This window comes from Sciurus carolinensis, chromosome X, assembly GCF_902686445.1.
Source record: "Sciurus carolinensis chromosome X, mSciCar1.2, whole genome shotgun sequence".
Lineage (NCBI taxonomy): Eukaryota > Metazoa > Chordata > Mammalia > Rodentia > Sciuridae > Sciurus > Sciurus carolinensis.
Genome location: NC_062232.1, coordinates 15,142,657 through 15,156,865, shown reverse-complemented (window position 1 = coordinate 15,156,865; position 14,209 = coordinate 15,142,657). Strand labels below are relative to the sequence as shown.

At 35.3% G+C, this 14,209-nt stretch overlaps 1 protein-coding gene across 9 annotated transcripts in view; it reads left to right on the top strand.

Moving 5' to 3' along the window:
• The window catches only part of Bclaf3 (BCLAF1 and THRAP3 family member 3), a 62,898-nt gene extending 52,037 nt beyond the window's left edge, over positions 1 to 10,861 (top strand). For 2 of the 9 annotated variants that reach the window (XM_047535789.1, XM_047535790.1), the window contains exon 13: positions 9,404 to 10,857. In XM_047535789.1, the coding sequence (XP_047391745.1) occupies positions 9,404 to 9,527 (124 nt within the window). In that variant the 3' untranslated portion in view covers positions 9,528 to 10,857. The other 7 variants (XM_047535796.1, XM_047535791.1, XM_047535792.1 and 4 more) reach the window with 7 other exon arrangements.
• Positions 10,862 to 14,209: the final 3,348 nt, after the last annotated feature.

Below are 14,209 nucleotides of genomic sequence, written 5' to 3'. Positions count from 1 at the left end.
TTATTCCTTCTAACTAAAATTTTGTGTCCTTTGACCAACATCTCCCTAACCTCCCACCACCATCCCCCCAGCCCTTGGTAACTACCATTCTACTCTCTACTTCTATGAGTTCAACTTTTTTATATTTCATATAAATGTTAGATCATATGATGTTTATTTTTCTGTGCCTGGCTTTTTTCACATAACATAATGTCCTTCAAATTCATTCACATTATCACAAATGACAGAATCTCCTTCTTTTTAAAGACTGGATAGTACTTTATTGTGTAAATATATCACATTTTATTTATCCATTCATCCATTGATGGAAACTGAGGTTGATTCCATCATACTAACTCTTTAATGTTAATAACAAGTTTCTTGATAATTTGAACTGTATATTTTTAGTTACAGATTGATTTTATTTAAATTAACCATGTTAGTATTTGAATGTGCAACATAAATATATATGATACACTTCCACATAATTATATTTTAAATGAGAACAGTAGTATTAAATCAATTAAGAGAGGCATGCTTGCCAATTTTTCGATTCATTTTTATTCATAATTTTAGGCCATTTTTTAAAATTTATTTTTATTGTAAACAAATGGGATACACCTTGTTTCTCTGTTTGTACATGAAGTAGAGGCCTACCATTTGTGTAATCATACATTTACCTAGGGTAATAGTTTTTGATTCATTCTGTTATTTTTTTTCCTCCCCTGCCACCCCTCTTAGGCCATTTTTTTCTGAGAAATGTACATATTTCTAATTTTGCTATCAAATAACCCAACTGTACTTTTATAAATTTAAATCATAAGTGTTTCTTTAAATATTCATGTTTATAGACACTTTACACTGAGCTTGCTTAAATGATTTTAGTAAAAGTTACATTTTCAAAAGATGGACCAGTAGGTTGATAACTGATTATTTTTCTAGGTTGTAGAATTAAATAGAATATCTTATATAATCTCTCCCACCCTCCAATTTTAGTTGAGTACCTTAAGTGAGGTTTCTAATTTCACCATGTATGTCACTCACAGTTTTAGGAAACTACCTCTTTTTTAAAAGCATGAATGACATTGGAGTCATTTTCTTCTGTCAGGCTGTGCCGGGGCTTGGGTAGAGATGCTGCTTTTCTTCTTGCTCTGTGGGGCAGGTTTCTTTGAAGCAGATCTTCTAGACATTTGTGTCCAGTCGTGAGTGGCAACCTGGCTGTTCTAAGGGAAGCTGGTATTGCTTTCTACTTGAGGGGCAAGGTTGAATCCGGTCTTCTCCTCAACTGAAGGACTGGGTTTCTGGCACATGGTGTCTGTTTCTCTTGTAGTCACTCTATGCTGAACTTTGAGTTTTAGCTTAATTTAACTCCATTTATACCTCCAAGTTTTAGGTGACTTACGTACGACTCCTAAATATTTGCTTAACTGTGCTTTAACCTGTAGTTTCTGTATGCTTCTTGAACTCACTTCAGTTCATCTTCTTTTCTTTGCCTCATTTTGCCCAGTTCCTGCTGACTACCACATTCTTTCAGGCTACATTGCCCACCAGCAAATAAAAATCAGAATTTGGCCATAATCATAGAATAGAGGAATTGTGTTCTAGAGGGAGCTACAACCTGTTATAGTTTTTCAATCTTTAGGCCTAGACTGTTTATATCATCATGGTTAGAATCCAGTGTGGGTCACAGCCCTGCCTTCCTGTTGCCTTTCACTGACATCCAAATGCTTTATAAGTGGTCCCAACATGCTAAATTTTAAAAAATCAGGCTCTACTACAATTCCAGTGTCTAGTACTCTTTTTCTTAGGCCTACTTTTCTGGATCCTCCTTCACATGTCTTTGTAGTATAGCTTACTTTGACCTGGGCTTTTCCAGTCTCGCTATTGTCAGTGCCTGCAAGCGAGCCATAACCATCCTTTTTACAGATTCGTGTTTTAGCAAAACCCAGCTCTATGAGTATACCACTAAATCCGGTACCCTACTGTTAGCACCCTACTTAACAGTTGGGCTCTACTTTTCTAACCTTTAGGGAAGGAAGTGATGCACTGCAGCTGCTCTATTTCCTCCAGGGTCTGAGCTAAGGTATTTAAGATTAACTTGGTCTTCAAGCTGTCCCAGTAGTGTTGTGCTGCTCTGAAACCCAATTCCATGTAGAAAAACTGATGGCTTAGAACTGTTAGTGCATTTTACCCCATGTTCTAAAGAAAAGGATGAAGGCCTGAAATCTTTGGTGTCTTCTAATGTTGCCTTCCTTTTTTCCTTAAATTAGGGATACTTTTGCTCAAATTGAATTACTATGTATGAGGTTTTGTGGTATTAGGGATCAAACCCAGGGCCTCATCCATGCTAAGCAAGCACTCTACCACTGGACTACACCCCCAGTTCACACTTTCATCACTTTTTATCCCAAGCTTTAGCATCATAGGGAACTTTGAAGGTCCTGCCCTAGAGAGCCATCTTAGCCTTGGTAGTATCTCTGCACACTTAGGCCTTTTGCCATGTCAAGTTCATGTTTTGGCAGTTATTACACCAACCATCTAGATTAATTAAGGATGCATGATTCATTAATTGAGATACCCTAGAATTAGATATAAATAAGATATAAATCTACTGATTTCCACATGTCTCAAGGTCCACCAGGAATATTTAGATGGTTCTTATCTGGATACCTCATCCTCCCACTGTATTAGAATGCCTGGACTGATCATTCATGACTCGAACATCTTGCATTCCTTATCTGTGGTACAGTTTGTCTCTGTGCCATAGGACAATGTTCTTCCTTTCTGCAACACAGAATAACCTTGGGGAATGGTGGTGGTGGATCCTAGACATCTTCCTAATATGTCCTCTTCTTCCACTTCCCAGAATGATGTTGTCTTCCCTAAAACTGCATTGGCTCCCCAGACACCAACAAAATAGTATGATTTCCAATCAGAAGTAGAAAATCCTTCCTTATTCATCACACACTTGTCATATTAATCCCATTTGGCAACCTGAATCCCCTTTACTGGGTTTCTTTTTTCTTGGATTCTGTGCTTGGGTTGGAAGATGGGGGGTATATCTATTACTGCCTGAAATAAGGCTTATCTTTTATCCACTAGCATTCAGAAGTGCCCCCCATTAAATATCATCTGCTTATCAGAGACAGGCTTTTTAGAAACTCTTGAGGATCTGATTATGTGTCAGAACAGGACAAATAACCTAGTCAGAATTCATGATGCCACCTCTGGGAACGTTGCCTCTGAAAAACCGTCTGCAATTGTGCATTTGGTCAGTAAGGCCTAAGCACCTTGGCCTTCCTGTGCATTTGGTCAGAGTGCCTAAGCACCATAGATTATCCAGAAAGCCTCAGGTACCTATAAGCTAAGTGCCTACCAGATCTCTGCCTATGGACAGGAAGGAAAGAGAGAAGAGGGCATGAAAGGAAGTTAGAGACTGGAATTTGTGGTTTTGGGGGTTGAACGATATTGTAGAAGTCATGGAGTACAAAGATAAGATGGGAACCAAGATCAGACGAATCAACAAGGATTTATTGTATATCCACCAATATCTGAGCTAAAGTGTGCTGGGTACAAAGGAAGTGTAAGGATATCATTGCCTTTGAACATTTATGATCTAGAGCCTCCGGTTTCACTACCTATCCCTCTGACCTCCATGTCTTACTTGGTGGTTTCTCTTTCTCCAAACATTCTTTTTAAATGAAAGCATTTCCTGGTGTGATATTTGTTATTCTCCTTTCTTACACCTCCCACATGCCTTGATTACCCTCTCCTCTTCCTAGATTTCACTTTCACTTTTGTTAATGTTTTCTATCTTGACTGCTCCCCAGACCTCCAGATATTCAGCTGTCTCCCAGACACCATCACATGGACATCCTAAAAGCACCTCAAATTTAGTATGTTCAAAGTCAAACTTGTATTGAAACATGCTACAGCATGGATGACCTTTAAAATATGATGCTAAATGACTGAAGCCATACACAAAAGACCACCTATTTTATGATTCCATTTTTATGAAATGTCTAGGCAAATCCTTAGAGACAGAAAATAGAGTAGTGATTGCCAGGGATCAAGGAATTAGGAGAAAATTTGGGGGCAGGGTGTATGTAAGTTTTATTTTCAGAGTAAGAAAAATATTCTAAAACTGTGGTTGTTAGTTGCACAGTGCTGTGAATGTACTAAAAAGCCATTGAATTATACACTTTAAATAGCTGAACCATATAGTATGTGAATTATATCTCACTGTAGCTGCTAAAAATAATATCAAACTCTCCTCCCCAGATGGATTACTTCCCCTCATGTTCCATAGCTCTTGCAGCTAGCCAAGTCAACCTAGATACTCATCCTGCTAATCATTTGTCCCAGTTCTCTTTCCAGCTTTAATGTTCTAAGTCTTCTTATTTCTGTCACTCATTCATAACTCCATTCAATTCATTTGTTTTAATGGCTGCATATTATTCCACTGTATGAATGTATTGTTTATTTAAGCACTTTTCAAACCATTTTGCTCACATACTCCAATAAAATTTTGTAAAATTATCTACTTTCTTAAACATTTTTAGGTTATCTCTTATTTTTTCAATCATAAGTTGCTGTAAAGGATATAATTTCCTGCATATTATAAACACTGACAGTCTTAAATAAAACTGTTACATCATTCTTTTAAATCTCTTCAGTGGGACCTGCATACCACAGAAATTTGATAACTAGCATCATTCATTAAAAAAAAATACAAATACATTCTTTTACCACTAAGAAATTGTACATCATTCTTTTTTTGCCTTAAATTTAGATTTCATTCTGCTTCCCCCATAGAATTTATTTTTTAAAGTATTTATCAATCATCAAATTTAATTTGGCACATAATGTTATTAGATTTCTGTGACTATTAGGTGTTAAATATTTTCTCTGGATTGAGTTAATGTTGTAGTTTATAAAATACCATAAATATATTACAAATTTTATTAAGTATTGGTTAAACAAAAGAAGTTTTACTGGAAATACATTTCTTTTTTCAATTAGTTTGTGTATTCATAGATAAATATTACTTATTGCTAGTAGAATAATATAGTGTTCAAGTATCTATTCTAATTCTATTTTTTCTTTTTATAGATGTAAGTGCTGAAAACCTTGTTTATATGATTATATAGATGGGAAAGAAAGGACTCCTATAATAGCAATGCCACTCGGTTCTTTGGACTCACTCTGAATTATAGGCCAAAAAAATCACTTAGTGATCTATCACCAAAAGTATTTTGAGTGTTCTATCACTGACAGCTTGATTTTTGTCCTTCTTCAGTTTTTGTTAAGTGAAGTTAAAAGAATTAAAAACCATGTGACTTAAAGTACAAAAGTATGCTATTTATTAGTAGTTGTTAGTGTTCATTCACTTTCTTGACACCATCACCAATATTTCAAAGTGTCATTTTTGAGGTTCACCAGGTAATACAAAATAGTAGATTCAGGATAAGAAGAAGGTGTATCTTTCATGTGTGAGGTGGAAGGCAGGGAACCAGACTTAACTAATTATGCAGGCAGGATAATTTTGGAAAATGAACACTGGGAATTCAAGGATCAGGAAATTAATTCCTTCAAACTATTTGTACTCACATACTCCTTGGAACGTCTTCATATACTCCTAAGGGTGTGTGTGCCCCAGTTCAGTGATCCCTGACTTGCTTAGCCAAACCTCTGTTGATGACGTCAGTGTAGTTTACAGGTTTTCAGTAATATTGCTTGAGCATATTGACATTTTGGTACCTTACCATATTGCCCCTTTTACTTACTTATACTTCTACCAGCAGTACATGGAAGGGTCTACTTACCAACATCCTAGATAGCACTACACATTCTATCAGCTGTCAACCTAATAGCAGATAGTAGTTCTTATTTGCCTTTCTTTGATTATTAATGGTGTGAGCATCTTTTTTATGTGTCCATTGGCCATTTGTATTTCTTCCCTCAATTTTCTTATTGTTATACTTTGCCAGTGTTTCCATTAGGGGATGGTGATTTTTCTTATTGGTTTATAAGAGCTTGTGATCTACTGAAGCTGTTTACCTATCATACATTTTGCTTGTGTTTATGTTTGTCAGTTCCTTATGGTGGCTTTTGCATCATAGAACTTTTAGATGGTCATGAATCTGTCAAGTTTGTCCCATATGGTTTCTTTTTTATTATTATTAGTTCTTTTTAGATATACATGGTAATAGAGTGTATGTTGACATATTATACAGACATGAAGTGTAACTTATTCTAATTAGAGTCCCGTTCTTGTGACTGTACATGATATGGAGTTTCAGTGATATGGTGTGTTCATATATGAACATCGGAGACTTAGGTCCAATTCATTCCTCTGTCTTTCCTGTTCCTATCCCCCTTTCTTCCCTTCATTCCCCTTCATCTAATTCACTGAGCTTCTGTTCTTTCCCATATGTTTTCTAGATTTCATATCATGCTCATAAAAATTCTTTTGTTTCGTTTAGGTGGTTTTATGGTTAATTTTTAACATAGAAATATTTAATCCATTTAGAATTTATTTATATGATAAAATGTGAAGTTGGATCTGATTTTTTCCCAATGGATTTAGTCAGTTTTTCTAACCCTGTTTATTGTAGAATTTGTCTTTTGCCCTCTGATTGAAAATGACACTTTTACTATAGTCTAGATTCTTACATATTCCTGGCCTCTTTTTTGGAAGCTTTGAAAGCTGTTGTGTATCCCTGCCTCCTGCAATTTGCCTGTTCAGTCTCTTTACTACTAGCATAGCTATTGTTCTGGAACACAGATTGTATCATGTTCTCTTACACAAATATTTTCAAAGTGTTCTGTTGCCTACAAAAAAAGAGACCAAACTTGTTAGCTAGGTCTAGTCCTGGCCACATTTCCCCATGGCCCTCTGCTTTTTAGAGCATAGCATGTGTTTTTCTGTACTGGTACCTTTGTTCCTACTGTTCTCTTGGCTAGAAATAGCCTCCTGATCCCTATTCTTTTTTTAAATCAAGCTGTACTTTCCTTTTAAGGCCCACTATAAAGCCTTACCAAAGCCTCCTCTTTAACTCTTGTCTCATTTGATTTCTAATTATTATGGTTTACCTTTCTTCTTCCCCAAATACATTATCAACTTCTTGAGAGCAGAAGGGGTCTCATTAGTCTTTCCTCTTCTGTTGCCTTTCATCTGATCAGTCTTTAGAAAATGCTTTTTGAATGGAGTTGAATCTTATCATATATACACACACTCACACACACCTAGGCATATGCTCTAAAAAGTTAAGTGAACAAAAACCATTGTGTCAGGGACCGCTGATTTGATGGTTCACCAGGGCTCAGCATCTCATTGCACTCATGGCCATGATGTGTTACAGAGGAAGGACACACAACAAAATCAGCCAAAGGAAAAGGCTCTTGAAGCAAAATCTGGAGGAAATCAGGTGCAAATTTAGGGTCCTCTCCAAGTGGAGTCACACAGGTCTTGCTTCATTTCCCCAGCAACAAGTTGTGATGACACATGTGAAATGTTGCCAGCCTGGGAAAGCTCGCTAGACTCAGTACCCAGGGCTTTCGCTGAGTACTGATCATTTAGGCACCCCCTTCAGGCACACATACAAATTCTAACCTCCCAGAAGGAAAGGACATATTCAGAAGAAACCATATTCTTTACACAAATAATTTTAGCATGTACCAGTTAATGGTTGGAACCCTCCTGAAATTTAAGTTCCTAGATGCTGGTCAAGGGCCAACTTTGTAAGCAGGCCTTTCCAAGGGCTCTTTTTCTATATACCTATATTTTTGAGAGCTTAATTTTATAGGTGTTAAATGCCTAACAGGAGGAAAAGATCAGTATGATAGGAATAGTCAGGGAATGTAAGTACTGTTATTGATAACTGTTTTCATGGAGGAGGTAGGTTGTAAGCTAAGGCATGGAGAAGAGCTGGACATAGAAAAGGCTAATGCCATTTTTGGCAGTAAATTATAGGGTTAAAGTGAAATGGGAGTGTATGAAGTAGAGAGAGCCTCCAAAGCTGGGTATATTCAGGATTTGATGTGTTAACAGGAGGACATCTTCCTAGACTGAGAAGGAGAAAGATGGTCACTTGGTTAGCAACTGGTAGCAGGTTTCTGTGAAAGAAAGATGAGGTGCAGGAAGACCAGTAAAGCAACATTTGTAGTGACCCAGGTGTCAATTTATAAAGACCTAGATGAGAGGAAGCTCATATATCTAGTTCAGCATTCTGCTTTCAAATCAGTGGAAGGGTAGGGGATTAACCTGAGAGACGGTATGGAGGAAGCTATGTCCAGGGTAAACACAATTCAAAATAGTTGAAACATTTTTATGAAAAAGATATTTTAGTTGAATTTTCTTTAGAATTATTGTAGGTAGAATTTCCTCTTAAAGTTGTTAGTAGGTAATATTTTATTTATTTTATTTGAAGGTAAAGTTATGATTTTTATATTGTATAAGTAAAAATATGATCCAGTCTACCTCTATTTAAAGGAATGATGTTGAACAAAATATAATTGCATGTATTTTGAACATTTCATTAACCAAAATAGAAGAATAAGAATTTTCTATCAGCACTGTTTTTGTTTGGAATTAAACATTTCCATACTAATATAAATGCCAAAAATAAATCAACTTTTAAATTTCTTTCAGTTTTAATAATGTAAGATCCTAGTAAAAGGTAAGGATACATGTATTAATAAATTTTTATTCTTTAATGTCCCTGAAAAACATGTCATTCTACCATTTTTGTTTTTATTAGTTGCATGGTCTTATGTCCAGTTTGTAGTTGATAATTTAATATTTTGCATAGTATCACAATAGGAAGTCCACATTCATTACCCTTTAATCATAGTCTTACTGTTCTTGTGAATTCTTTACCTGTATTTATTGAAACCTTATGTCTTTTTACATTGTAGGTAACCATCTGAAAGCAAGAAAGCTTTTCTCCCCTTTAATAGCTTTCTCTGAAGTTATCAGTCATTAGAAAAGTCCATATAATTTTAGAATTAGAAATACCACATTATGTGAAGGACAAAATAGTAGTTTGAGGTTGTACTTGTGCCCTATCAGGCTCTGTACGGGAGAGACAAAGGTTTAAGGATCTCAAGTTCACACTAGGGATGCCCTCCCTCCCCAAAACTCACCCAAGTAGCAGAGTGCTGTTTTCATCAATTTACTAATACCAGTGTTATCTAGTGTCATGTTTTTTTGTCTTATTGACTTATCATTTGATATCTGCTTTGATGTGTTTTCTTATTACTTTGTGTCTTTGGGGTTTCACATAACTTTTGTGGGGATCTCAAGGTGCAAGTAGTACTATATAAATTAAACTGTCAAAAATTGCAATGTCAACTCTAGCTCAGATTCTATAACTGATTGAGTCTTCTTTTGAAGTCCATATTTCTCTTGTTTTCTCTTGATAGGAATATCCAAACGTTGCTACAGAAACCTAATCTGGAATTGTTACAAACCGAAGCAACACTTCAGGAGGATATTTGGGAGCATCTGTTTTTGTCGGGAATTAGAATTGGCACTAAGGCACTAATACTGTAACTTTCTTGATAAAATAACTTTATTTTTCAGTAGTGGAATGCTGCAACTTTTTTACACTTTAAATTGCTTTTAAATTACAGTATTCAGTTTAAAAGTTGTATTAACTACAGTTTCTTTTGCAAAAAGTCTCAATAGAAATACTTGAAGGGCATTATTTGTTGATGCATTTTTCTCTAAGCATGGTTTCGAGAGAACTTAACCAAGTTATATCCAGACATTTATATGTTGAAAGCTTTGTTTATGTAAAACAAAAGTATCTGAATTGTATAGTGTCTGTACATGAAAGAACTTTAACAGTGGCCTTACAGTAGCTAATTTTATACTGGATTTTTCTTTTTCTGATGACATTTTGGCTTATAACTTGAAGTTTTCTTAAGTTTCTGAAGATTAAGGCCTATATAATTCATACATTTCATATTACGATATAAGAAGGCTAGAGAAAAGGTGCTTCAAATTTTCCATCAGGTAGTTGTGAGTGCACTGAATTTTTAGTAATTTGTTCATTCAGTTGTTTCCACAACTATTTGCTCTTTTCCAATTTCAAAATGCTATTGTGGAAAATGTAAAGATTTTGTAATCTATATTCCATCTTATTTTTCCCTCAGGGCAAGCTTGTGCATATCATATTTTTAAAGGCTTTTAAAAATGTGACAGACAAAATCTCATATTTGAAATTGTACTTTACTACTACAGCATTACATGTTTTGCAAGCACATCTTATAGAGTGTTTATTTTCAGTTCAGTTGATATGTATAGTGTGCCTACTATATGTAAGATAGAATCGATGGAATTTTAAGTGAAATTTTTAGGTCCCAGTACCTGATTTCTTTATGTTTTCTATGTTCTGCTTAACAATACATATACATTCCCAACTAAATTTTTGTGAAATGTTTATTTGTAATAAAGTAAAATATTGTTGCTCTTTCTGCTTGAAGAAGTTACTGAACGATTTGTGTGAACGTTATTTTAATTTTTTTGAGACTTAATAGCTTTGGGTAGGACCTGTTGATCTTTAATGATGCTCAGTACTTGTGAAGACAGAACTTTCTAAATCAAAACATGAAGCTTGGTAAGAACTTGGTATTTCATAACAGGATTATGAAAAATCTTACTACAAACATTTAGGTCTTTGCATATCTTGAAAAGATGAGACAGTCTTTGCTTTAAATGAGTCAGTGATAAGGGAGGTGGGGCAAGAACACTTGATTCATTGCTAACTGGATAATAAATTTAGGTAGATGGCCTGCCTTGTACTGTACCTTCTCTGTAGGTCAGGTTTTCCAGAAGTATTTAACATTCTGCTTATGATAAAAAAGAAATGAATGCAAACAGTATGACAACTGTGTATTGTATCAGTACTTATAAAATCTGTCTTAAAATTTTAAAAGAATCAATCTCATTTGTTTCCATGTTCTAGAGGACAGTTATGAGCCTTGAATGAATATTTAATTACTTACTTGATGATTATGTATTTCATAGATGCTGTGCTTAAACTAAGGCAATAAAGAAGACACATGGACCCTGCCTTTACAGTACAGTCTAGTAGGGAAAATGGACATTAGACATAAAAATGAGACTTGTTAAACAGCATCAGTTTTATAGCTCTATTTTTATTTATTGTAGCAAGGATAAGATGGCCGATTTAATATTACTCATTCCACAATTTAGTCCTATTTAGATATACTTTGTCACTGTCTCAAAATGCAAAGCATGCTATCTGCAAAATACCTATTCAAAAAATATTGCATGTATAAGATATAAAGCCTAAATAGGAAAACTTACTTTATAATTTAGTGTATAAAATAAGAACAAGGGACCATGTTAGTCTCTTGACACTTAGTAGGAACTCATTAAATATAAATATTAATTGAATGGTGATGAATGAGTAGTGAATAGGATTTGTTTATTAGGATCTACATATCTAATATTCATATGTAAGTTAAACAGGTTATTCATAGCATTTTTAATTGGAAAGAATCTGCATTCTTGAATGAATAAGACTTGAGACTTTTTTGATGCATTCTTACCATTGCTTCCTCCACTTCCCCCCTGCATTCTAGGACCTTCACTGGCACTAAGAACACAGTTTAAGACACAGTCCCTGCTGTGGGGAACCCCACAAACTATCAGGGAAGAGACTGACAAAGAATTAGAACATACAATATTAAGTATTATAATAGACATAAATGCAAAAGATTGAAACACTGACATTCCTAGCTGAGCATCCCCTCTTTGAAATTCTTCACTAACCTCAGAAGGTACTATTCTATTGGTGGTTTTGCTGGTTTTGAAAATTGACCTATTGAAGGAAACTGGGTACATGGAATCTCTCTATATTATTTCTTATAATTATTATATTATTTCTTATTCTTATGGCTGCATGCTAATCTATAGTAACTCAATACAGAATTAAAATTTAAAACTACCCCTGGTTGTCTCACAGAGAAAATGGTCATGAATATTTTGGAGGATACATTTTCTTTTTTTCTTTCTTTGGGAAAAAACTATTATATTTACATTACAACAATTTATGTGGATGTAAAAAGGTATCATGTTTTACCTAATGAAGCCTTCATTTTAAATCAGTTTTTATGAGATTTTTTGCTTTTTTTGTTTTTTTGTTTTTGTTTTGTTTTGTGTTGTTGTTGTTTGTGGTTCTGGGGTGCAAACCTAGGGAGTTGTGTATGCTAGGCAAATGCTTTACCACTGAACTACATTTCCAGCCCTTGGATCATTTTTTTAAAGGATGGGATACTTCTAGGCAGAAGCAGGAAAAGTAAAGATGGGTTAGAAAGTCTTTCCTTTTCCATCACCTAGCAAACTCAGTAACCACCAAATAAGGAAGGGAGAAGATGGTCATAGCATAAGGTATAGTATGACTTTGATCCCTTCTATATCCCCCATAAGTGGCACTGAATAAAGAAATATGTTGACAAAATCTTGGTAATAATGGGCCCCAGTATAAACAAAGGGACTAATGGGGTGACATGCAGGCCACATGCAGGAGAGTCAAGGAAAACTCTTGGGACACCAAAGTCTTTGCTGCCATCTCAGAATCTCAGGAAAAGGGGAGGTTCACCAGAACTAGGTGTTTCCCAACCCTCAGAGCAGCCTGGGGAAGCCAAACCCTACAGGAATAAGGTATATCTTTGACTGGGTCCACAGACCCTGGTTTTGAACATTTAATGAGAATTCAGAAGAGAAGGGATACCAGATTTCCTAACAAAGTTCCAGCAAAAGGAATGTTTATGAGCTTTGAGTTCATTAAAGTACAGAATTAAGATGCTTAAATAGGAATCATAGTGGTAGAATAGCATATAAATGTTAGAAATCTTGACAAAAATTAACACGCATTGACAGATTGGGACATGGGGGAGGGAAAGTGGGATAAAGACTAGGTACTACTATCTCTATCATGGAGATGTTTCATAACATCTTTTAAGATTATAGGGGAAAAAAACCCAAATGACCCACCTTAACTTTTTTGTAGTCTTTTTTTTTCTTGATCTTAGCACAGTCTGAGTTCTCAAAGTGTGGTGTCAAACCAGGAACATCAGCATCACCTGGGAACTTGTTAGAAATGGAGATTCTTGGCCCCATTCCAGACTTCCTTAATCAGAAACCCTGGGGTGGGGTCCAACGACCAGTGATTGACTAAATCCTTCAGGGGATTCTGTTGTATACCTGAGTTTAATAACCACTGCCTCATTTAGCTCTTTGAGGAACCAGTAGGTCTGTGATGAAGAAACATTTATGAAGTGTAGCAGCCCCTTCTGTTTCATTTCTAATTCTTTTCTATTGCATTCAAATAAAATTAAATTTAAAACTTTAAAATAAAAAATAGCAATCCCATTAATCCTGTCCACATGTGAATAAATATAGTTCTGGAAGTTTACCAACCCACTGTTAAACTGCTATTTAAATGATGAGATTACGAGTAATAGTGCTCTTCTGTATCTTCAGAAAGTAGAACATCCTATTCATTGGATATCTGTCACTAAAAGTCAATGTGAACAAGCTTTACCTCTTCAGACTGCCTACTTCACTGTAGTCCAGTGGAGTTTTACTCTCTGCCATTTCTCCTTTTGCATCATAAAAAAGTGGGTAGGCTTATTTAAGTATGCATTGTATTGAGTTTTTAATAAAAATTATTGATTTGCAATATTTAACGTAAGTATATAACATTTCAATTCATCTTACTGCTGTTTTTTAAAAGGAAAAACAAAACATCTTTCCCTGAAAATAAAAAGTTGTTAAAGACAGGGCTGGGGATGTAGCTCAGTTGGCAGAGTGCTTGCCTAGCGTGCATAAAGCCCTGGGTTCAATCCCCAGCACCACCAAAAAAAAGTTGTTAAAGACCGCAGCTGCAAAATGAAGTTAAGGTTCTTACATGTCACCACACCAATACCTATGTATTTGTCCCTTGTTTCCTTCCAAGAAATCAGGAGAGATGATAGCAAAATCCCATTAGTCTTCAAGATTTCACTTACATCCCTATGAGAAAAGTAACTTTGAAATGACTAATCTGATATTTGTTCCTTGTCCCTACCTTCCTTCACTTCTTTCTGCCTATAAAAATCACCCACTCTGTTTAACTCATTGGAACTCCCTTCTGTTTTGTAGATGGGATGCTGCCTAGTTCATTAATCAGTAACTCAGATCCTTGAAACTCCA